General features: G+C 39.7%; 1 protein-coding gene across 3 annotated transcripts; it reads left to right on the forward strand.

Moving 5' to 3' along the window:
• Positions 1–1,282: 1,282 nt before the first annotated feature.
• Positions 1,283–25,554, forward strand: LOC148895043 (cyclin-dependent kinase-like 5). Of its 3 annotated transcripts, none has more exons than XM_089001490.1 (17): positions 1,283–1,425; positions 3,775–3,932; positions 7,262–7,296; positions 12,655–12,700; positions 13,189–13,325; positions 13,391–13,511; positions 14,685–14,744; positions 15,051–15,141; positions 16,832–17,021; positions 18,139–18,219; positions 18,309–18,496; positions 19,755–20,691; positions 21,071–21,188; positions 21,630–21,744; positions 21,825–21,933; positions 22,985–23,125; positions 24,608–25,554. In XM_089001490.1, the coding sequence occupies exons 2-17, from the start codon at positions 3,896–3,898 to the stop codon at positions 24,926–24,928; spliced, it is 2,727 nt and encodes a 908-aa protein (XP_088857616.1). In that variant the 5' UTR covers positions 1,283–1,425; positions 3,775–3,895; the 3' UTR covers positions 24,929–25,554. The 3 variants fall into 3 exon arrangements, with proteins under 3 accessions (XP_088857616.1, XP_088857618.1, XP_088857617.1); XM_089001492.1 differs by having other exon boundaries at positions 21,648–21,744; XM_089001491.1 differs by lacking the exon at positions 1,283–1,425 and adding an exon at positions 1,780–1,886.
• Positions 25,555–25,770: the final 216 nt, after the last annotated feature.

Consider the following 25,770-nt stretch of genomic DNA (forward strand, 5'->3'; position numbering starts at 1 on the left):
TTGTATGGCTCCGTTAAATTTGACATTATTTTTTTAAATTGTTAAGAATTTATAATTTTCATTACAATTTTCCCCCCTCAATATTGCAATTTAACTTTTTGAACAAGTTTTCCTCGTAAAATTACAACGTTATTGTTATGTTTGTCTTTCATCTCATAAAATGAACATCGTAACGTTATTTCCGTAAATTATGACAATTTCATTGTGAAATTAGCCTTTTTTGTTTCTGTCTCACTTAAAAATATATATTTTTAAAATCCAGTTTCAGGAAATTTTATTAGGTCTTAAATTTCAATGTTATTTTCAAAAACTATTGTATTGTAATTGTAATTGTATTTGATTTTTAAAAATTAAAATTCGTTGTCAATTTTTGTTTTAGCCATCTTTATTCTTACTGAAGCGAGGCGTGTTACCGTTTCTTTCCACTAGATGACAGTATTATGCGATCCAAAAATAGTTTCCTTTATTTTGAGTCAACATCATAAAACCCGAATTAATAATACTGGCATCCCTTTGCATACGTAGAAGCTGAGAAATAAATACTCACTACTGCAAAGTAAAACGCAAATAAACCAAGAAACACGAAACCCTATTGTCAATGGACAAGGAGAGCGAAGCTTGTTCAACAATGCCCTTCACATAATTGGTCTTTTGTCAAAACGTGTTAGAGATGGAAAAAAGAGTGATATACGATGTGCTATCGTTTTTGGTCATTGGGACATGTAACTTTGGATCACGAGATGTGTTGGACATATAGAGTATATACGCGATTGTTTTTGTCCAGTGAACCGAGCGCACTCTGTACTCGCAGTCGTATATCATTGCATTTTTGTGAAGTACGTCATCGTTTTTTTGTGAGATTTTCCAAGCTAGGAGTCTTATGATGACGTATTACACATGTTTCCCCCCATGCTGGTTCTTTAAATTTCCCAATACGACCACGAGGAACGGGGAAAAATGGATTGAAGTTGACGCAATTTAGCTGTTCGAAAAGATCGATATTTTCTTAAGTAGACATTTCGTTATAACTTTCTCAAGTAAACGTTTCATTTGACCGCCCCGTGTGCTTGTTCGGAAGGGAGCGTGTGATCTTATGAATTATGTAATTGAGAATTTGGAACAACAATATCCCACTTCAGCGCGAAACACAACACCAGCGTCGCAGCGCAAAATACCTTCTCCGATTGGTCCGTTACCCACATGGGTGGGAACTCAAGTGAGCGTATCGCCCAATGCAATTGGCCGAGAGCAGCCGCCGCTCAAAGGGGTTGTCCGGGCGACCGATAGCTAGCAGCTTGTCTCAAGCGCACTTTACCCAGACAGTCGGTGGATTGGAAGCTGACCACTTGCCAGGGTTACATCTCCTCCCTCAGCGAATGGATGGACGGTCCCCCTTTAAGCATTTATTTCGTCGACATTGACCGAGTGAGTACTTTTGTTCATCTTTTTTTGGGGACGATGCGGAGGTGGAGGAGGCGGTGACGAATGTTGACGGCGCGACTGGTTGCTGCTTCGGCTGTTTACGTAGCGAGAAAAAAAAAACACACACACACTCGGTTATAACCTCATTTTCGATTTACTTGTAATTTAAATTACGAGGCAGTCTGTTGTAAAGCTTCACGCCCAGGCGTTTGTTTGTGCTGTTATGTTGCACGAGTTGGGTGTTTTCAGGTGGGAGTTGAAGCCCACGCATGCGCACACGAACTCACGCCGGCCAATCTTCTCAAACGGTGGATCGCGGGTCTTTTCTTCCGGGGCTCGCTGATTGCCCCGGAAGTAGAAATGTTGAACATTTAATCCTTCGTTATGTTTATTTTCCACATCAAATTATTATCTACAGACATTAATAAACAGATTACCGGTCCTCAATACTCATTTTTGGATAGGCAAGTACTGATACTGTCCTTATTTTAAGACTTAAAAAAAGCAGATACTTTAAGATTTAAGGTATCTTGTCGCAGTGGAGGCTACCTGTACCACCCACGATATTTAAAGGACAACCGACACCCCGGACAAGTTGTGTCCAAAATTTGTAAAATGACTTTAAATGACTTCTACTGAGCGCATTTGACAAAGATTCCACGGCATATAGCTATATTTTACGTTTTAAGACTCGAACTGAATATTCATGAAGTCTTGTTTTCGAGTTGATGACGATGCCTGACGTGACGTCACGGAGGGAACACCCGTGACGGCTCGAATTGATACAGAAGGACTTCTTTAATCGATTGCAAACACTTATGCTTTCCTCTTCAGAGCTATTTGAATCCTATTCATAACTGGATAAGTAACAAGAAAGCATCTTCTCCCCATCTGAACTCTCTGAAGCCATTTTGAGTCTGGAGCAATGCCGTGTGTGACCAATAGTGACGTCTGTTGTCCTTTAAGCGTCGTACTTTGTAAACAAATGGCATTTTTTATTCAAAATACAACTCATACACTTATAGCATTGAAGAAATAAAAATAGGTTAACAAAAACGCTAAGGTCATTTCTCCCAAAATATTGTTGTTTTGCTCTCCTTTAAATGTCCGCCTTTTGAGCCAATTTCACCTTGAAAATAATGCATTGATGCTAGGGGGTTTAAAGTAGAGTATATTTTCATCTTCCCGCACAGACTCTCTTTATCCTCACCACGCATGAGTCACTGTGTTGATAGCAAGAGCAGCGAGAAACCCGCACAACCATCCGTAAAGCATTTTCCTTTCCGTTTTCGGCCCGTGGGGACGGTATGGCGTAGATGACTTGGTGCTCGTTTTGGGAAACGTCTCGGAAAGCTCCTTGTGTTGACAATTCGTCGGTGGATCACTCTCGGGTGTTTTGAGCCTTGTGGGCGGGGGGGTCTGTGGAGTTGATTTTTGGCACAGCGGCAAACGGGAGAAGATGTATCGGAGTGAAAAGTGGTGTATGGGGACTTGCTTGAGTCAATATGCACCCCCCCCCTCCCAAAAAAAAAAAAAAAAAAAACCGCCGGAGGAGAGACTTTGATCGCTTGGGTTGCAAAATAAGCTGCGGTATTAACATTTAAAGCGATGAACTCCCACGACTACAAGTCATCGGAAGACGACGTTCATCTCATCTAGATAATTTCCTGATAACCAGATGGCTACATTTACATGTGGAGAGGAATGAAGAAAAAAAAAACGTAGTTTGCTGATCGATGAGAAGGTTTCTTCAGCCGTCATCTGTACAAATTTGACGGTGTCGGACGTTTCCATTCTTATCCAAGAGGCTTCGTCAGCAAACTAATTTTTTTGCTGGTTGTTTTGGATCTATATATATATATATCCTTACGGTCCAGACTGCTATGAATGGTCCCTCCTCTCAGGTTTGGGGGGGGGGGAGCAGAGAACTACTCCCTGATTACTTCTATTGTCCTGCCTGAGTATGAGGTCTACAACTGGCCTGATTGAAAAAGAAGCAATTTTCATAAAAAAAAAAAAAAAACCCTTCACTAAATTGCCATGGTGGGGTGACGTTCAATTTAGGGGGGAGGCAATTTAGGCTTAGTTATGCTGATGAGGTGATACCAGTGCAAATTGGGCAATCAGGCCAGTCGTAGGCTGAAGAAACCTTCTCATTGATGGACCACTCCTATACGACTGAGTGCTCACACAGACGTTAGTTTGCTGATGTAACATTGATACTTTGGTTTCGGAGATTCAATCAACTGATGAATCGACGGAACTGAAAACTCCAATGTACTGAATTTCTATCAATATTTTGAAAAGTGAGTTTTCCAAAGAAGGTTTTACACGACTGCGTTTCGGTTTCAGATGCTCGCCATGCGGCAAGGGGTCCTACACTCGACGGGAGCCAGCGGCTGGCCACGCCCACCTCTGCCCGAGCGCCGCGAGCCTTTGACTCCGTGAAGACTTGGGTGACATCGGTGATGTCATGAATAAATTTGAGGTCCTTGGGATTGTGGGTGAAGGTGAGTCCCTGTGTCGTCGGCGAAACTTCCCTGATCTCTATAGTATTACTATGAGTGTTTTATTAGTATTATTGTTATTTTGAAGGATATTTTTGTAATTTTATATTGTTTTATTTTTGTAATTAAAAAAAATAATAATTTATATATTTATAAATTTTAATAATTTATTCATGATGTTTTTTTATTTTTATGATTTTTAATGTTTTATATTTTTATATATTTTTTAATTCTTTAATATATTCATTCTTTTATTTTATTTTTTTTATTTTATTTTTATTTGTTGTTTAATATTTTTGATTTTTATATATATTTTTAAATTTTTATAATTGATTTATTTCTATAATTATCAATTTCCTTATTTTTCTATTTATTTATTTTTAAATAATTGTCTATTGTTATAATTTTATAATTGGTTTATTATGAATGTATATTATTTTTGTAAATGTTATTCTTTATTATTTTATTCTTTTTTAGATTATTATTATTTTTTTTCTTTCTTTATATTTATTATTATTTTAGTAGTGTTTATTTTTCATTTTTTAACTGCAAGGTGTCTCAGCCAGCTTGTCTGACACTCAAGTTCGTAAAGTATTGTAGTCGCATCGCTTTGCGTTTGAGGTCAGCATAGGTTTTGAGTTGAAGACAAAAATGATGAAATGAGTCAAAATGAGTCACGGTTCGTCGGGTCGATTTATGAAATAGAATAATGAGAAAATGTTGGAAATTCAACAAGTTTATCCACCACATAGTCACACGGGAGTATCATAGGAATTGTGTGTTGCCATTGTGTCAAAAGATGAGGCTGTTCAGAGTGAATGAGGACCGCCATGTTGAAACCAAAACAATTCTGGCATTCAACTCGGACCACGCGGTGAGTCCAGTGCGGTCATAGATTTTTCCTCTGTCCACTTAAGGTCACTCAATTGTTGTCAATGACTCACACGGTCGAGCCAGTCAAGCTATTCATTGCTGATGTCATTCAGTAGCTTCTGTGTGTCCATGCCAAGGAGGATAGTGACATTCAACGCATTAGTTATTGATTAAAATGGCCATCAAATTTCCATGCCTCCGTCCATCTGTTGAGATGGCTACCGATTTGAGCTCCTGTGGTACACATTGGCCAGTGAAAATCTGGGAATCTGCCCCAAATGATTTCCTCTTTCATTTTGGGCGTATCGACTTGAGATATTTGCAGGTGTCCTTTTATAAGACACACGCCCACCCATTTCTGTGTTAAATGGGGTGTTTGGGGCAAAAATAAATACACAAGTGAATAAATCGATGAGAAGGTTTCTTCAGTCGTCATCTGTACTGTAAAAGAAGCTATTTTCATAAAACAGCAAAACCCTTCACTAAATCGCCATGGTGGGGTGAGGTTCAATTTGGATCGTTCATGCAACAGACTTCTTAGGCAACATAGGCTTAGTTATGGTGATGAGGTGATACCACGGCAAATGGGGCATTCAGGCCAGTCGTAGACCCCATAATCACACAGGACAAGAGAAGTAATCAGTGTAGCCTCAGGGAATAGTCCTCTGCTCCCCCCAACCTGAGAGCAGGGACGTATCATAGCAGAGTCTGGCACCGCCACGTCTGGACAGTAGGGATATATATATATATATATAAATAGGGCCTAAACCACCGGCAATATTTAGTTTGTGTCGGTTGTCCTTAAATCCACCAAAACTTGCATAGCTTAAAATACGATGACCATAAATGACCCCGAAAGTCAAATAAGACTGTATTGTAAATGTCTCTCTGTCTCTCTTGGTTAATGTGTGAGCATAATGCGCTCTTGCTGCGTCATCCATGAGGAGACGCTTGGAGTTCTATTAGGAAAAAAAGGTCTTTTTTTTGCCAGAATCTGTTGGCATGACAACAACAACATTAGCGGCAGCGAGGGAGAACACTCGCATAACCTCGCTGGCCGCAGCATTAGGTGCACCTGCACGGTGGAAGCGCCTTTTAAAGGACAACCGACATCACTTTTTTGTTTCCTGACTGACATCAGAAAAACGTTTTATAGCATCTAAAATACCCAAAACACGCAGTATGATATTTTTAGTCAAATGCAAAACACCAATCAAAATGACTTGAAAATCTGCAAAAAAAATGAACCCGGAAGTGGCCAGTTTCAGAAGGTCCCGCCCCCTTGTTCGTGGTGTCACCGCAAGACGTCTTGCCTTTCTGGAGAATCAAAACAATGGCTTCAGATTCGGAGAATATGCTTTCTTGTTACTGATCCAGTTATGAATATGATTCTAATAGTTCTGAAGAAGAAAGCATACATGTTTGCAATAGATTAAAGAAGTCCTTCCGTGTCATTTTGAGGTATCTGGACTGCAATGTAGCGTCCCAGAAAAGAGGCAGAAAATGGCGACAAAGCTCTGTGTAAGGAATTAATCAGCCCGTTTCCACAGGCTGATTAATTCCTTACACGGAGCTTTGTCGCCATCTTCTGCCTCTTTTTGGTGCTACACGAAGTTTTCAGACCAAACAAAGTACAGCAAAATGCATTGACGCGATGGAAGGACTGCTACAATGTGTCCTTTTTTCGGTCAGGGGCGTTCCTTCAGTGACGTAACGTGAGGACTCATCACCAATTCGAAAACAAGACTTCCGGAATATTCAGCGCCAGTGTTAAAACATAAAATATAGCTATATGCGGTGGAATCTTTGTCAAATGCGCTGAGTAGAAGTCATTTGAAGCCATTTTACAAATTATGGACACAACTTGTCCGGAGACGTTGGTTGTCCTTGGTTGAAAAGTAACCAAACCATATTTTTTCAGACTCCCGAGAATATCCATATAACGAGACTTTACTGTAATTGCAAATTTCCCCATTGTTGGACGAATAAAGGTTTTGTGATTCTGAATGAAAGAAATAAACTGTAACCCTATAATAGTCATTTTATTGACCCCCAAACAAAAACAAAACCCAAACAAATTCAGGAACGGCGCTCCACGTAACATTTTTCTATTTCTGAATAAATAAAAAAATAATAAAGAACTCAAAATTATTCCGGGAGTCGGTGAAGGGTTGCCAGAGTGCAGGGGTGATGTCCTCCCTCGTTCAAGTACCAATCAAGAGGCAAATAGCAGCATTATGGACCAACTGGAGATGCCTTATGGAGGATTGGCTGACTCCCAAAACCATATTTGTGAAAAATGACAAGACAAATCAACAAAAAAATGACCCAAAATTATTATTTTACACTTATTTATTGTCGTTTTTAGTTATTTCGTGTGACGCAATCTGTAAATTTTATGATGATGCCAGGCAAGAAAAATGTCCATTTCTGGATTAACAGTCATCCCTTCCGTCTAGGTGCCTATGGAGTCGTTCTCAAGTGCAGACATAAGGTAAGATCCGATCAAAAGCCACCGTGTTTTCCTCCCCAAGTGTCATACCTTAGCTTAACATGCTGCACTGTTTGAAAAAAAAAAAAAACAAGAAAAATAATGCACACAAAAAAAATTTAACTTTGCTATTGGCTAGGTACATAGCTAGCTATCTATTTGCTATCCATTTGCCATCTATTCGCTAGCTACCTAGCTGGCTATCTATTTGCTATCCATTTGCTATCTATTTGCTATTTATTAGCATCTGGCTGGCTAGCTAGCTATGTAGCTGGCTATTTATTAGCTATATGGCTATCTAGCTCGTTAACTAACCAGTTGCTATGCATTTGCTCTCTTTTAGCTGGCTACCTAGCTGGCTATCAATTTGCTATCTATTTGCTATCCATTGGCTATCTGGCGAGCTAGATGGCTATCTAGCTAGTTATCTTACTATTTGCTATCCATTTGCTATCTATTTGCGTGCTACCTTGCTGCCTATCTATTTGCTATCAGAATCAGAACACCTTTATTCGTCTATCTAGCTAGCTAGCTATGTAGCTGGCTATTTATTAGCTATATGGCTATCTAGCTCATTAGCTAACTGTTTGCTTTCCATTTGCTATCTATTAGCTGGCTACCTAGCTGGCTATCTATTTGCTATCTATTGGCTATCTGGCCAGCTAGATGGCTATTTATTAGCTATATTGCTATCTAACTATTTAGCTAACTGTCTAGATGGCTATCTATTTATCTGTTAGCTAGTTAGCTGGCTTTCTACCTATTTAAGTTTCTTCTGGGTTGAGTGAACGCTGGCGCATGTGGCTGTTGCTGCTCACCCGCAGAAAAACTGATCCTGTGACTGTATTGTTATAAAATGCCATTAGTTTCCTGTTTGCTGCTGTGTATTATTATTATTATTATTATTATTATTGACACTTTTTCACAAAACACGCAAGCGGCCGTTGATTCTTTTGCCTGTAAGGCTAACTGGGTACAGTCGAGTGTTTGAAGCTCAATTTATAAGTTTAGAGCTTGCGCCGCCATCCCCAACCCCCCGAAAAAAAACGTGGCGGCCATTTTGTTTTTCAATTGGGAAAAACAGCCAAAAAATGCTTCCATTCGGCGTCACGTGATTTCTTTTGGTTGGTCTGGCATTTAGCAGCGGAATGACAGCACGGAGCCCCTCTTTGCGTCATTCTCACTCTGCAGAAAAGTCACTAATAAATGCCGTCCGTACCTTTTGACGCGGCGGGACGTGTTGAGGCGCAACGGGAAGAAAAAAAAAATATGGCCGCTGATCAATGTGGAATATTGCCACGCGAACTTGATTGTATCATCGCAGTGAATGGGGCCCTCATGGAGCTCACGGATGCTCGCGCTCCGCCAAACCTGGAGAAAATGGCGCTTGATGGGTCGCAGCTGCTGGTTGTTGACGCCCACCCCCAATTTAGAACGGACAAATACATGTGTTTAGTCTGCCAAATGGGGGAGGCCAGAAATAGAATTGAGCCATGTTTGACACACAACGACGGAAAATGTTGTCGGATTGATGCGCTCAACTCCGTGTCCCCATTTCGTCTTATTGCTGTTCACACGCAACTGCAGTATGAAGAAAAATTGGTTTTTTGTTTTTGATTTTTGTTTTCAGGCAGTGCCAAATGTGATTGGATCCTTTCCGCCGTATTGTTAGTTAGGACCCCTGTAATGCGGCCATGTTTCGTTTTGTTGTCTGATCGTGCGGCAAAGCAATAGACCTGTTTGTTCATTTATTCATTTGTACATGTATTTATTTATTTATTTAATTCCATATTTTATATTTTTAGTTTGTATTTTTTTTCTTTGCTTTATTCATTTATTTTTTTCAATTCTTGAAGTCTTGCTTTTGAGTTGATGACGATGCCCTAAGTGACGTCACGGAGGGAACGCCCCTGACCGAGAAAATGACACACAACGCATTTTGGGTAGTTTTTTTTGTATGAAAACACTGTGTTGATGGCGAAATTAGAAGGAAAACGACATAAATAACGCCATGGTGAATCGTTGTGTCTCCGTCGCAGCTAATTGCGGTAACACGCATAACGTGTGGGTGTAAGTTGACACAAATTCCCAGCGGACAAATCAGCCCATTTCCAACGGCGCTTTCGCGCCATTTTGTGCATTTTCTGGCCGCTACATTGGAGTCTAGATGGCTGGAATTGATCTGGAAGACTTCTTGAATCGATTGCAAACATTTATGCTTTCCTCTTCAGAACTATTTGAATCCTATTCAGAACTGGATGAGTAACAAGAAAGCATCTTCTCCGAGTCTGAATTCTCTCAAGCCATTGTTTTGATTCTGGAGCAAGGCAGTTTGTGAAGGAGTATCCTGGCGTGACGTCGCGAACAAGGGGGCGGGAATTTCTGAATCTGCCCAGTTCCGAGCTCATTTTATGGCAGTTTTGGGACACTTGATGTCATTTTTTGCATTTGACTAAAAATATCAGCCTGCGTGTTTTGGCTATTTTAGATGCTATCAAACGTTTTTCTGATGTCGGTTAGGAAATAAAAAAATGAGGTTGTCTTTTGAGTATGAATGATCATTTTGTCCAGTCAATAATATGTGGGTTAAGTTTAGGTCACATCAAAAAATGGATGTGAAAAGTCCAACTTGGTCGAGCGTTTCCTGTCAAGGTGACCTATTTAAGTCTTTTTTTTTCCACTCGTGTCCCACTTTCGCCTCACGGGCCTACATAAATAACCGTTGCCTTCAGAAAGGGGGGTGAGAAGATTATTAGACATTTGTTCTTCGCTGTAGCTTGACAGGCGTTCTGAATATGAATCGGTCAGAAAACGGATTGCATTGTTATCCCCGTTACGCAAGCCTGAAGAGTCGGAAAATAAAAAGACGGGAGCTGTCTGTGATCAACATCAGATGTTCACACTGACTCATTCCACGGTGGCGGGCGTCATTTTCCAAAAAGGGCTAAATGGAGACGTTCATCATTATGCAAGCTTTTAATTCACAAAGTTAGATCTTCTCGGCCCAAAAAAAAACGCTTCTCTGACCATACGTCTTGAGTTTTAAGTTGTAATAATACAATTCACCACTAGATGGCATATATCACTTAGTTGCTTTTCCATCTTTTCATATTGATTGCAACAGAGGTGATGTCAGCCAGGATTGGTTTGACATTTATTTATTTATTTATTTATTTATTTATTTATTTATTTGAGAATCGCTCAGAGACACTTAAAAATTTCAAATAACTGTGATGTTACTTGAAATGGGCATAATTATTAATCATTTTATGTCAAGGGGATCCTAAAAAGGAGACATTCATTCATTCATGCTCATTTATTTGTATTTATTAATATTTATTTATGTATTTATTTATCTAATTAATATTTATTTATGTATTTATTTCTGTATTTTATTTATGTGTGGACTGTATGTATTTATTTAGAATTGTTATTTCTTTTTATCTATTTATCTATTTATTTATTTTTATTTTTATCTTAGTAATTGATATGTATTTATGTTTTTATTTATGTATTTATTTTATGTATGTATATGTATATGTATAGCGACGTTCCTTGAGCTTTTCATTTTCGACTCAAGATGTCACATCATTGTCGCGCGGAATCAATAAACCGTTTGCATGGCTGGATGACGCAGGGGTCCTTTTTATGCTTGATTGTTTCACGTGGGACGGAATATGCGTCAAATGTCACGTCTTGTCAATTTATTTGTTCATTTTATTTCAGACCCAGATGCCAGTTGGTTTTTTTTTTTTGTTTTTTTTTTTGGGGTGGGGGGCGTCTTTTATTTGAGTCGATGCGCAAAGATGTTGCCTGTAAAAATGGCTTCCTCAAATAAATTTCTCTTGAGGAGAAAAATGGTTGTAATGATCGCAGTCCATCAATTGGCACGGAGAATATTTTATTCATTTATGTATTAATTAATTAGTCTTTTATTCTTTTATCTATTAAATATTTAATTTATTTATTGGTATGCTTTTATTTATACACTTATCTATTTATTTATACGCTTATCTATTTATTTATTTGTGTTTATTTTTATTTTTTATTTGTACGCTTTTATTTATTCATACACTTATCTATTTAAATACTAAACAAACAAATAAATAACAAAATAAAATGTAGTTATTTATTGAGTTATTTAGTTGTGGATTTGTTTTTATTTATATTTTTTATTCATGTTTTTATTTATTTATACACTTATCTATTTATTTATACACTTATCTATTTATATACTTTTATGTAGTTATTTGTAGTAATTTATTTGTGTGTTTATTTATTTATTTTTTACATTTTTATTTATGCTTTTAATTATTCATACACTTTAATCTATTTATAATTATAATAATAATATTAATATTAATAATAATAAAAATATTAAAAATATTACTTTAACAATAATAATAATCATGATGATAAAAATCATAATAAAAATAATAAAAACAGTACAAATAGCAAAAATAATAAAAATAAGCAAAATAAAAATAATCAAAATACTAATAATAATAAGAATAATACAAATAAAAATAATAAAAATAATAATAATATATATATCATTTCTAAGCGCCTTTCAAAACTCTTAAGGTCACTTTACAGTCACAGGATAAGTTTTTCTGTGGGTGAGCAGCGGCAGCCACACGCCAACGTTCACTAGAAAGCTACCTAGCTAATATTATTTATTTCTGTGCGTTTATATTTATAAATTTACATGTAGTCTGTTTTTTCATTCATCCACATATCTATTTATTTGTACACTTTTGTCCATTTATATACTTTTTTATTTATACATATTTATTTGTGTGTTTAATGTTATTTATTTGTATGCTTTATTTATTAGTATTTTTGATCTATTCATTTATATACTTATCTATTTATACATTTTAATGAATTTATGTACGTGTTTCTTTTCGTTTCTTTTTTTCTTTATTTGTATTTTTTATTTTACACCACCACAGTCATTGTACAGTATTTCGCAGGCCATCTTGTCTGCTTTCCCCACCATGTTGCTGCCGTTAGCACAGCTCCAAGCGCTAATGCCTGTGGGCCTCGCAAGTAGGCCATGAAAAGAAGAGCGAGATTCTCTCGGGGTTGGGGGAGAGAAAAAACAACAACATTGATTTAAATGGTGAACTCACAACTGATTCACCACATTTCAATGGGAAAAAATGGATTCCATGTAGAAATGAATTGAGTGGAAAAAAACGTGGCCATGCGAGCAATTGAATTCGGAGGTCAAGGCAACGCCACCGGCACACTTTTTGTCACGGTTTGAATGAAACCTACACATTTTTTCCTCAATCGTCGATTTATCGTATGAGAGTGCGCTAACAAAATATTTCTTATGGTTTGTTTTTCTTCCAGGACACCGACGAAATTGTGGCGATAAAGAAATTCAAAGACAGCGAAGGTAAGGCTACTTTTTCAACTCCCATCTGTGGGATCGACGTTCGCAACCTTCTTGAACCCGCCCCGATTTTTAATGGACAACCGACACCATTTTTTTTCACCATCAGAAAAACGTTTTATAGCATCTAAAATATCCAGAACACGCAGGGTGACATTTTTAGTCAAATGCAAAACACCAATAAAAATGATTTCAAGTGTCCAAAAACGACTTCAAAGTGAAACCGGAAATGGCCAGTTTCAGAAGGTCCCGCCCCCTTTGTTCGTGACGTCACGCCAAGACGTCTCGCCTTGCTCTAGAATCAAAACAATGGCTTCAGATTGGGAGAAGATGCTTTGTTGTTACTCATCCACTTATGAATAGGATTCAAATAGTTCCGAAGAGGAAAGCATCGATGTTTGCCATCGATTGAAGAAGTCCTCCCATATCAATTCAAGCCGTCATCCGGATGGCGTCGGTTGTCCTTTAAGGGAAAGTTTATCCGACTTTAGAAAATGAGGAGGTCAAAGAAACGACACTGCGGGAGCTCAAGATGCTGCGCACGCTCAAGCAGGAGAACATCGTGGAGCTCAAAGAGGCGTTCCGGCGCCGAGGGAAGCTCTATCTGGTTTTTGAGTACGTGGAGAAGGTGAGCAGCGGTGGATCTACACTCCCCTTTTACCTCTGTCGCTCAAGTTGTAGTTTCCTTTCTAGAACATGCTGGAGCTGCTGGAGGAGCTTCCCAACGGGGTGCCCGCTGAGAAGGCGCGGAGCTACATCTATCAGCTGATCAAGGCCATCCACTGGTGCCATAAGCATGACATCGTTCATCGGGGTAAGGCTCTCGATCATATTCAGATGGCACTGGGTCGTCCAAATGGCCGCTGGGATCTCCCCACGCTTTCATACCACTCCTTCTGCTTATATGTTTTTGTCCCTAAGAAATAAGTCATGCCTTTTTTTCCCCGCGCTTTACAATCTGTGAATGTTCATGTTTCTTTAATTGCAACATCTTTTTCACTGCTGTCTCTCGGAGGCATTTGGACATGCTGAAGTAAATGGCAAACATTCCGCAGTTCAACAAATGGGGCGATGCTTACATAAAAAAAAAAAAAGATTAAATGGCGAAATAAATACATAAATAATACCAAAATAAACACATGAATACTTGGTGGAAAATTAGAAGTTATCATATTTCAAAGTTTCATGCTGTTATATGTTTAGTCAACACTTGTGACTCAAATACACAATTGAAGCACGGACAACCTGGGGTCAATCAGGTCAACGGACACAGCAAGTTAAACGCTTCACAGAATTTAGGACTTGGGAAACTCTTTATCACGGGATCTGAACATTTTTTTGAGCAATTTTAATTTTTCGTCATTTATTCTGTGCAAGTTTGGGAGCAATTCATTCTGGTTTTATTCCATCTGACCTAACATATTTGTTTTAAATTTGTATTTGTATTTTTTGTATTTATTTGTATGTATTTATTTACTTTTTTACTCTTTTACTCAATTTTGACTTTTTCTCTTTTAGTCTTTTACTCTTTTACTCTCTTACTCTCTTACTCTTTTACTCTTACTGTTTTACTGTTTTACTCTTTTTCTCATTTTTCTCTGTTTCTCTTTTCTCTGTTTCTCAGCTTCTCATTTTCTCATTTTCTCATATTTTTTTCATTTGTTTTCATATTTTTCATATTTTTCATTTTTTTCATTTTTTTCATTGTTCTCATTTTTTCATTTTCTCATTTTCTCACTTTCTTGCTTTCTCATTTTTTTGCTTTCTCATTTTTCTCATGTTTCTCATTCATTTATTCACGTATTTATAACGTAATTTTGCGCGATTCAAATTTGCCCACGCAATTTTTTTCATGTTAATTTCACCATACAAATGCTTAATTCAGAAATCTATGATTGGGATTACAAAGCTCACAACTTTTTCCTTTTTATGATTGATACGTGATGATGTTATCATAACCCGGGAACGTGTCCGTCCATTTTTCCAGACATCAAGCCGGAGAACCTTCTCATCAGCTCTGACGACATCCTCAAGTTGTGCGATTTTGGTGAGCTGACCGTCAAGCCGCTTTTGTGTATTAATCTCGTTTCAAAATAAAAGTCGCTGATTTCTCTGTCGCAAATTTTCTGGATTTTTTTTTTGATGCCAAACAAGCATTGCACATTTTTTTACTGTTATTTTTGAAATTAAACGCAGCTGACACTTTGATAAAACCCGCCTAGCCTAGCGCCTGGCTGCAGTTCTCCTTTGCTCTGACCCATTTTTCTGGTTTTAATGAGGACGCTGCGTTCCACACTGGCCATCCACAATCTCGCCTCATCTTGTCTTGTCTTGTCTTGTCTTGTCTTGCCAGGCTTCGCACGGAATCTTTCCGAGGGAACGGACGCCAACTACACGGAATACGTGGCGACGAGGTGGTATCGTTCTCCGGAGCTTCTGCTCGGGTATGTCATCGCAGGAATCAAGCATTGAGCCATTGTCAATAACTGGTGGGCAATATTACAAGATTTTATAACCCCTTAAAGGACAAGCCACACCATTTTTATTGTTTCCTAACTGACATCAGAAAAACGTTTTATAGCATCTAAAATGCCCAAAACATGCAGGCTGATATTTTTAGTTAAATGCAAAACACCAATAAAAATGACTTAAAGTTGTCCCAAAACTACTTCAAAATGACCTGGGAGATGCAGAGTTTCAGAAGGTCCCGCCCCCTTGTTCGTGACATCACGCTAGGACGTCTTGCCTTGCTCTAGAATCAAAACAATGGCTCCAGATTGGGAGAAGATGCTTTCTTATTACTCATCCAGTTAGGAATATGATTCAAATACAGTAAAGTCTCGTTATATGGATATTCTCGGGAGTGGGAAAAAATATCGATATAACCGGACTATCGATATATCCGATCCTGCGGCATGTAAATTTTCTCCTTGCGTTCATAGAAATAGTATCGGAATAAGCAGTACTATCGATATAACCGATATCGATATAACCAGACTTTACTGTAGTTCTGAAGAGGAAAGCATACATGTTTGCAATCGATTAAAGAAGTCCTCCCGTATCAATTCGAGCTGTCAGGACTCCAATGTAGCGTCCCAGGAAATGCACACTATGGCGCCCAACGCTCCGTTGGAAATGGGCTGATTTGTCTGCTGGGAATTTTTGTCAACTAGTATCAAATAGTAGTCTTGGTGTTTTTGGCGGATCAACACCAGACCACACGGTCGAACAGCGCCGCAGTGGATGGCGGACACGTTTTCCACACCCGTTTTCTTTGAGTGCAGACATAGTTTGTTATCGAGTAGAGTACTTTTGCTATTATGGGAGCGAAAAAGACCCCACCGCAGGCGAGTGTTCAGCCCAAGAGGACACAAAAGAAAATGATGGTCGAGCAGAAGATGGAGATCATCGAAAAACACGAATGAGGTGTGCGTTTGTGTGACTTAGCATCCCAGTACCAGTACGCTAAGTCGACTATTACTACGTGTGGCTAAGGGTGTTTCTGTGTTGTCTAAGCAAGTGTCTCAGGCAATAGAAGAGGTTGAAAAACATCTGTTGATTTGGATTAACGAAAAGCAGCTAGCAGGGGACCGTGTGAGTGAGGGTATTATCGCCGAGAAAGCATGACAACTTCACTCGGATTTCACTTTACTGTCGGAATCATCAAGACGCAACTACATCAACGACCATCTCACGGCCGGTAGAGTGAACGCTGGCGCGAATGGCTGCCGCTGCTCACCCGCACAAAAACTAAAAAAACGTTCTTATCCCGTAACTGTAAAGTGTCCTTGAGAGTTTTGAAAGGCGCTTAGAAATTAAATGTATTATTATGTAAATTTCTCCATGGCGAGACTAATAAATCCAATCCAATCCAATTATAAAGGTAAATAAAAGACTTTATTTTACAATACAGTTTTTCTTTAATTACAACACAATAGCACATTTATTATACATAAAATAATATATATTTTGTGTAGTTTTAAGGCTTATTTAGTTGAAAATTATGTATTATGGGGAGCTGGGAACGGATTATTCTCATTTTTAATGGTTTCCTATGGGAAGTTAATGTTTGGAAGACTCACTTCTCATAGACCGATGCCGTTGATCCCATGACGATAATTTTCCTGCTTCCAGGGCTCCTTACGGCAAAGCGGTGGACATGTGGTCGGTGGGCTGCATTTTGGGAGAGTTAAGCGATGGACAGCCCCTCTTCCCGGGCGAGAGCGAGATCGATCAGCTCTTCACCATCCAGAAGGTTCTAGGGCCTCTTCCTCCGGAGCAGATCAAGCTGTTCTACAGCAACCCTCGCTTTCACGGCCTTCGGGTACCAAAAGTCATTCTTGCTCTTTGCGTACTTGACTGGTTTTAGTTTATTTTTTTTAAATTTCTCACTTCCTGTGGCTGATTGAATGGCACTGACTCATCGTGTGTTATGTGTCCTGGAAGCCTTTTTACATGCCCACGCTGTGAAGGCAGGCATCATGATCACTTTGCAAATGGCTCCCAATTTCTGATAGCTAGACTGTTTCTGTACTCACGTTGTTATATATATATATTTTTTTTTGAGGGGGGGGGGGTACGAAATTATCCTGTTTAAAAGGTTGATTTGGTTTGCATCATCCCAAAAAGAAGGTCACAACACTCATTGATACAGTAAAACTCCGCCACTTTCAGAATAAAAGCCTTCCAAATAATATATGGAGGTCAATGCGATGCGATCTTTGGTAGGCTTTTATTTTGACAGCGAGCTCCTGTCATTGCTGGTGATGATGAATCATGCCAAATCACGCACTTATAATAATCATACTACTACTACTACTACTAATAATAACCCATTTCATTTCTAAGCGCCTTTCAAAACTCTCAAGGTCACTTTACAGTCACAGGATCGGTTTTTCTGCGGGTGAGAAGCGGCAGCCACATGCGCCAGCGTTCACTCAACCCACAAGTAACTCAAATAGATAGAAAGCTAACCAACTAGCTAACAGATAGCTAATAGATAGCCAGCTAGACAGTTAGCTAACTAGCTAGATAGCCAGATAGCTAAAAATAGCCAGCTAGCTATAGAGATAGCAAATAGATAGCCAGCTAGGTAGCTAGCTAAGTGGTAGCAAATTTATTTCTAGCTAGGTAGCTAGCTACTAGATATAAAATGGATAGCAAATAGATAGCAAACGGATAGCCAGCTAGGTAGCAAGCTAAGTGGTAGCAAATACATTGCCAGCTAGGTAGCTACCTACTAGATAGAAAATGAATAGCAAATAGCTAGGTAGCTAGCTCGCTAGCTAATAGATAGCAAATAGATAGCCAGCTAGGTAGCTAGCTAATAGATATGAAATAGAAAGAACTCCAGCCAAGCGGCGCAGCTTCTCTACTTTCTTTCTTTTCTACTTGTACTTTCGACTGTTGCGTCTGATGACACGTGTTGATTTGTCTCCTAGTTCCCGAGTGTCAACCACCCACAAACGTTGGAGCGACGCTACCTGGGAATCGTGGGCGGAGCCCTGCTGGACCTGCTGAAGGTACTTCGATGTCGCCGACGGCCGGCCGGCCGGCCGGCGCTGAGTCGCGAGAGCGCCACCGTGATGTCTTCTTTTGTGGTGCATTCCAGAGTCTTCTTCTACTGAACCCCGCCGAGCGCTTCCTGACCGAGCAGAGCCTCAACCATCACGCCTTCCAGACCTTGAGGCTGGCGGAGCGCTCCGGGCCCCCCACGCCCACACCCACACCCACGCCCGCGCCCACGCCCGTGCGCTCCACCAAGAGGAAACCCCACCATGGCGACACCACCCCCAGCAGGTCCCTTGTCAAACACCGCCGTTGAAAAATAAAATACATTCAGAAATAAACAGATTAACGAAGAAATAAATCAATGGCTAAATAAATGAATGGATGAATAAATAGATGGATAAATAAATAGAACATAACTAATAAATTAATTTGAAAGTATTTTGGTGGGGAATTTGCAGATGGTGTTGGATTTTTAGCGCATTTAAAAATTACTTGAACTAATAAATGAATAAATAAATAGACTAATACATCAATAAATAAATACATGAATAAACGAATACATGAATGAACAGATCCACAAATAAATGAATACACGAATAAACTAATCCATGAATGCATGCACACATGAATAAATGAATATACAAACACATAAATACAAATTCATCCAAATAAATGAATAAACACATACACAAATAAATGACTAAAAAAAAAAAAATCCACGAATACCTGAACCACGAATAAATGAATATTCACATAAATAAATACAAATAAATATACAAATACATGAATAAATGAATAAACCCATGAATTAAATTAATTATAATTGAAAATCAATAAATGAATATACAAATACATACATCCAAGTAAATATAAAAATAAATAAATAAATTTGAGAGCTTACACAGACATAAATACATTAGATAAAACACAATTAATTAATTAATTAAAAAAAAAAAAAATAACTTGGTCGGGAATTTGAAGTTAACCAAATTGGAGGGGCAGTTGGATTTTCAGTGCATTTAAAAATTAATTGAATAAATAAATGAATAAATAAATACGTGCATAAATACATATATTAATACATGAATAAACACATAAATTAATACATAAATGAATGAACAAACATAAATAAATAAATGCACATAATGTAGCCACAAGGGGGCACAAGCCAGTGTCTTATTGTGCCGGTCCCAAGCCCGGATAAATACAGAGGGTTGCGTCAGGAAGGGCATCCGACGTAAAAAAAAAAAATGCCAAAACAAATATGTGAATCAAACCTATGAATCCTACAAATAAATAAATGCACATATAAACACATAAATGTATAAATACATAAATATAGAAATACATACATATGTGAATGGATAAATAAGTAAATAAATAAACGAGATAAAACTCAACTAATAAATGAATGAAGAAATAATCTGGTCAGAAAGTAGTAGTAGTACAAATGCCGTAAAATTTTTTTTTTTTGTTCAATTTGCCATGAAAGATGTCAAATATGTCATTTGTAATTGACTGCCGTGCGTTTCCGCCGTCCGAGCAGGAGCCACGGCCTGAAGAGCTCCGGCAGCCATCGCTCCGGCAGCCGCGACTGCTCCAGTTTACCGCGCCACGAAGACCTCCGCCCCAACGGCAACAACGACGGCGGCGGCTTCCTGAACGGCGACCCGCCGCCGCCAATCAACCTGAGCCCCACGCCGCACCCCAAAAGTTACCCGTCGCAGATGTTCAACCACTCGGCCTCGCGCGCCGCGGACCTCCCGCGCCCGCTCAGCCCCGCCGAGGCCGCCGACTTTGAGGCCAAAAGCGCCGACGGCCCCGGAGCCGCCAAGTACCTGAAACCCAACTTGCGCCGGCAGCAGCAGCAGCGGCATTCCTTCGCCGAGGGCAAGACCGGCACCCCGCAGACGGCGGAGAAGCACGGCCGTCGCGGCTACGCCGAGGCCCCGCCGCCCGCGTTCTCCTACCTGAACTTATCCAAGAGCCACGGCGCGCTGGGCGACGCCAAGTCGGTGGGCAACCTGAACGACGTCCGCCTGTACGCCGACGAGCCGTCCGCCCGCTACTTCCCCTCCAGCTGCTCGGACCTGACGGCGCCCGGCAGCCCGGCGGCGCGCCGCCCGGACCGGCGGGGAAGCGCGCGCGCCGAACGCGAGAGCAACACGCTGGACTCGTCCTGCCGCCGCGCGTGGGCCCGCCGCAAGGAATCGCCTGACGGCCGGGAGCCCGACCGCCTGTCGGCGCCGCGCGAGTCGTACGCGCGAGGCTACGGCGGGCCCTTCTCGTCTCAGCAGAGGCCTCAGCGCCACTCCATGTACGTGAGGCGGGACCGCCAGAGGACTCACGGGGGCGACCGGGGGGTCCCGGGGGGGCCCGGCGGGGGGCCCGCCCGGGCCAGCAGTCTGCAGCTGCTGTCGCCGCAGCCGCAGCACCGCACGCTGCCCCGACACTCGACCTCCGGGGAGGACGATGTCAACCGGGTCAGTCGCTCCGAACGCTGCCGCGGGCCCGCCGGCGGCCTTTTTGCCCGGTGTTGCGCTTCCTGTTGTTGTCGTTGTCCGGAGTGCACGCAGGCAAAAAAGCCACGTCAAGCCACCTCTCTCTCATGCTTGCCCTCTTTCTTTCTTTCTTTCTTTCTTTCTCTCTCTCTCTCTTGTTGTAAATGCTCGCTCGCTTGCCCATCCATCTCCGCCTGCTTTGCTTCTTGCGCTAATGTGACGCCTCATTCTTTCTTTTGGATGTCGCATTTGCAGTCCAGGACCGCATAGAACATGTCAACACTGTCTTTTATTTCGCCGATTCTGACTCCGAACGCGGTGCACGAGGACCGTTGAGGTACTGACTTGTTTTGCGTCACAGGCGGGCCTGTACCACGATCCCCAAGCCGAAGACGGCGGCGGCGGCGCCGCCTCCTCCAAGGAGAACCGCAACATCTACAGCGAGTCCATGCCCCGCAAGGTCGGAAGCTTCTACAGAGGTGGGTTGTGGTATGCTTTGGATCATACACACTTTGTGTCATCCAGTATATATATTTATTATTATTATTGTGCCGGGGATCCCAATGAATTGTTTAGTGAGTTGATGAGATCTACTAGCTAGCTAACTGGCTATTTAGCTATCTAGCTGGGTATCTTGCTAGCTATTCATTAGCTATCTATCTACCTAGCTATCTAGCGTTCGCTCTATTAGGTAGGTAGCTAGCTTTCTATCTATTTCAGGTATTCTGGGTTGAGTGAATGCTGGCGCGTGGCTGCCTCTGCTCACCCACAGAAATGCTGTGACCGTAAAGCCACCATGAGAGTTTTGAAAGGCACTTATAAATGAAGTGTTGATGATGATGATTATTCTTCTTGTTACGATAAGGCAACTCTGCGGTGTTGTGGTGGCTGATGGTGTCTGTGCGGTGTTTGTTGAACAGTCCCTTCTCCTCGGCCAGACAATTCCTTCCACGACGGCCGCCCTCCGGCGCGAGGCTCGGCCGCGACGGGCGACGTCGGCAGCCATTCCAAACGCCAGAGCGCTTTCGACCCCTGGTGAGGACGCCGTCTCGCGCATCAAATCGCCATTTTGCGTCTTTGCTCTGACGCGCTAACCCCGCTGCTCGCTCGGTGAGGACGGGCCCGGATACGGTGGTGCTAAATCCGGCGGAGCCGTCCAAGGAGAAAGAGAAGCAAGGTTTCTTCAGAGCAATCAAGAAGAAGAAGAAGAAAAAGCCTCAAATGGTGAGTTTCCTGTCATCAAGAAATATCTTTTAGAATTTCAAGTTGAATGATGAGTCAAATTAACTCTTTCACTGCCACTGCCAGGGTTTTTGTCACTGTGAACAAATAACCAAACAAACAAGTACATCAATAAATAAATACAGATCTAAGCGCATACATAAATAAATAAATACAGAACTAAACACATACATTAATAAATGAATAAATAACCAGACATATAAAGAAAAAAATAAGCAGATAAATAAATAAATAAATACACACATAAATAAATCAATCAATAAATAGATAAATGCACAAATAAATACATGAATAAATAAATAAATAAATAAATCAGTATCAGAAAACCTTTATTCGTCCCATAAATAAATACTGAACTAAAAACAAACATTAATAAATGAATAAATAAGCAGACATATCGAGAAGAAATAAATAAATACATCAGAATCAGAAAACCTTTATTCGTCCCACAATGGGAACATTTGCAGTCCACAGCAGCAATTTGAAAGGGGATAAATCCATAAATAAATCAATCAATAAATAAATATGAACAGATAAATGCAAACAAATACTAAACTAAAAACAAACATTAATAAATTAATAAATAACCTGACATAAAATAATAAAATAAATAAATCATAAAAGTGTCATTGCCCCAAAAATTTCAAAGGTGACGTCAAAGCAGTTCATGAGCGGAAAGGAATTTGAGGGGCTCATTTTACTTTTCGGGGGATCGCTGCTTTGTTGTCACGTTAGGATGAGTGGGCAAATAAAGGCAATCTGGCCTCCGGGAAGCAGCCGCGGATATTTTTAGCTTCTCATTTTCTCACACACACACACACACACACATACACACACGCTTCTCACGGTGAGAAGCTGCGAAAGTGATGCATTCATGTCAAGAGATTTTCTAAAACTAGCTTATCAACGCCGTCTGTGTTTTTATACAATAGCATCCTATTTTTCTTTTTTGGAAAATGCGCAACAAAAAAATCATTTTAATGGAGCCATTTTTTTTTGGTGGTGACAAAAGAATTGCGTTTGTGTTTGTCAGGTTCCCAGCGAGGAGGCCGTCCTGCAGAAGACGTCGCGCTCCCACCAGAGCAGTCGCCACCGCGCCCGCGACAAGAGCCGAGAACGGGAACGCGAGCGTGACAAGGAATGGGCCGACAAGATGGCCGACTCGCACTCACCGGTACCAAACGTCAACTTCTGATTTCAAATGCGCCTTGAGATTACATTTTCATTTTTGATGACATTTGATTGGTTGGTCAAAGCAAAACGTGTTGCAGCTGAAGGAGCTGAAACCGTCGACAAATATTACTGTATTATATCGCCCTCGAGTGGCCACGCTTAGCATTGCACAAGGAGCAGCACAATGCCTATTGCATTAAGGCAACAAATAATAAATACATAAATAAATGCAGCAAAAGTGGTTAATTTTTTTTTACTTTAAAAAAACATAAGACACAATTTTGTTTTTATTTTTCTTCATTTTATTTTTATTGTATTTTTTATTTTATTTTTTGTTTTGTTGTTTTTGGCATTCAGTTTAAGGGATGGATAACATCAGAAAAACATGAGAAACAATTGTTGTTTTATTTTTTTTTCATTTTAGTTTATTTTATTTTGCATTCTTTGGCATTCAGTTTAAGAGGTGAATAATATGAGAAAAAACACGAACAAATAATCTTATTTATTGATTTATTTTTGTCAATATATATATTTTTTAATTTTTGTATTTTATTTTTTTGTTAGTCAGCATTCAGTTTAAGATGTGAATATGAGAAAAGCACGATAAACTAATTTTATTTATTTTTGTCATTTTACTCATTTAAAAATGTATGTTTATTTTTTTATTTTTTTCAGTGGACAGCGTTCAGTTTAAAAGATAAAAGATAAAAAAAAACATGAGAAACCAATTTCATTTGTTTTTGTTATTTTATTTTTTTTTTTTATTTTGTATCAACGTATTTTATTTTTCACTTTTTTTTGAGTGGTCAGCAGTCAGTTTAAGGGGTGTATAATATGAGAAAAAACATGAGAAACCAATTTAATTTTTATTTTTGTCATTCTATTGTAATTTTTTATTTTTATATTTCTTTTATTATTATTTTTTTTTGAATGATCAGCATTCAGTTCAGAGGTGAATAATTTAGAAAAAAAACATGAGAAACTAATTTTATTGATTTAATGTTGTCATTTTCTATAATTTTTAATTGTTTACATTTTTTTGTGTTTTTGTATTTTTTATTGGTCAGTATTCCGTTTATGTGGTGAATAATACAAGAGAAAAAAAAACTATTTTTTTTGTTATTGTATTAATTTTTACAATTTATTTATTTATTTATTTATTTATTTATTTATTCGGTTATTTGATTGGTTAGCATTCAGTGAGTTGAATAATATGCGTAAAAACGTAAGAAACTAATTTATTTTTGTCGTATTTAATTTTTGTAATTTTATTATTTATTTATTGATCAGCATTCAGTTTAAGAGATGAATATTGTGAGGAAAAAAACATGAGAAACGCACTGTTTTTTTCATTACACACAATTTTAATTATTTTTGTCATTTTATTTAATTTCTTTAATTTTAATGTTTTTAATATTTTTGAGTAGTCAGCAGTGTCTAATATGAGAACCTCCCCCATCCCACCAATGATTTGTCCTCCCAGAGCCAACCGCTCAAGTCTCTGCGCAAACTCCTGCACCTCTCCTCATCGTCATCCAATCAGACGCCGCCGTCCGACATGCGCTACCAGCCGCTGCCCAGCCCCGCCTCCGCACCCCAAGGCGCCTTCCCGGACGGCCGCGTCAACACCCCGCAGGTAAAAAGCAGGGCGTCGGCCTACCCGCAACTGGAGCCCGGCTGGCACGCCGGCAACCCGTACCCCGAGAAGATGGCCGTCAAAGGGGGACAGAACGGGCACGGCTTCGGACGCCCGTCCAGGTCCCGCATGGGAAACCTCAACGATCTGAAAGAGACGGCGCTGTGAACCATCATCACCAAAGGAAGCGCAGGTAACATCCGACTTACGACCGAGTTCCGTTCCGACCAAACGGTCGTAAGTCGGAATGGTCGTAAGTCGAAATCCGTTCAAAATGTTGAATAGAGACTCGGAGGCTCAATGACTCGCAAACTCCCCCTCTTTAAATGTGAAAAATAAGGTCGTGGTCGTAAGTATGGGTGGTCGTAAGTCGAGCCGGTCGTAAGGCGGATGTTACCTGTACTGACGTCCCTTGGGTGGACTCCCCGACACCTTCCGCCGCACGCACACTTTATTCACATGTAGATCTAGTAGAAACACTTTCTGTACATGTATGTACACGTCCATACACACACGCAAAGGTGCGTATGCTCATACACGTACAATACATAGCATAGCATCTTACAAAAAAACGACTCCGCCTCTCTTATTTTTGTAGTTTTTTTAAGGCGTGTCAAAGCTGCTAACATTACGTCAACGACGCCCCATGAAATAATCAAATAAAATATTGCCAAAAATATGAACGGTGAGATACTGAGTAAGCGCATACCCAAACATGCATTTAAAATGAGCTGTGGAGTTCGGATCACACGGAATGTTTGCATAAACAACACATAACACGCAGCGCTTGCAAACAGGAGTTATATATATATATATATATATATATATATATATATATATATATATATATATATATATATATATATATATATATATATATATATATATATATATACATATATATATATATATATACACACACACACATACAATGATACCTTGGCTTAACAATGCCTTGGCGAAGAAACTTTTTGGCTTACGAACGTTAAATTCCCGAGAATTTAATCTTG

Source organism: Hippocampus bargibanti, linkage group LG07 (genome assembly GCF_051943395.1).
Source record: "Hippocampus bargibanti isolate YZ-2025 linkage group LG07, ASM5194339v1, whole genome shotgun sequence".
NCBI classification, from domain to species: Eukaryota; Metazoa; Chordata; class Actinopteri; order Syngnathiformes; family Syngnathidae; genus Hippocampus; species Hippocampus bargibanti.

Coding starts and splice junctions, on each gene's coding strand:
- LOC148895043 (XM_089001490.1), top strand. CDS start 3,896: ATGAATAAATTTGAGGTCCTTGGGATTGTGGGTGAAG. Junction 21,745..21,824: donor CAGAGCGCTTTCGACCCCTG/GTGAGGACGCCG, acceptor TCGCTCGGTGAG/GACGGGCCCGGATACGGTGG. Junction 21,934..22,984: donor AGAAGAAAAAGCCTCAAATG/GTGAGTTTCCTG, acceptor TGTGTTTGTCAG/GTTCCCAGCGAGGAGGCCGT.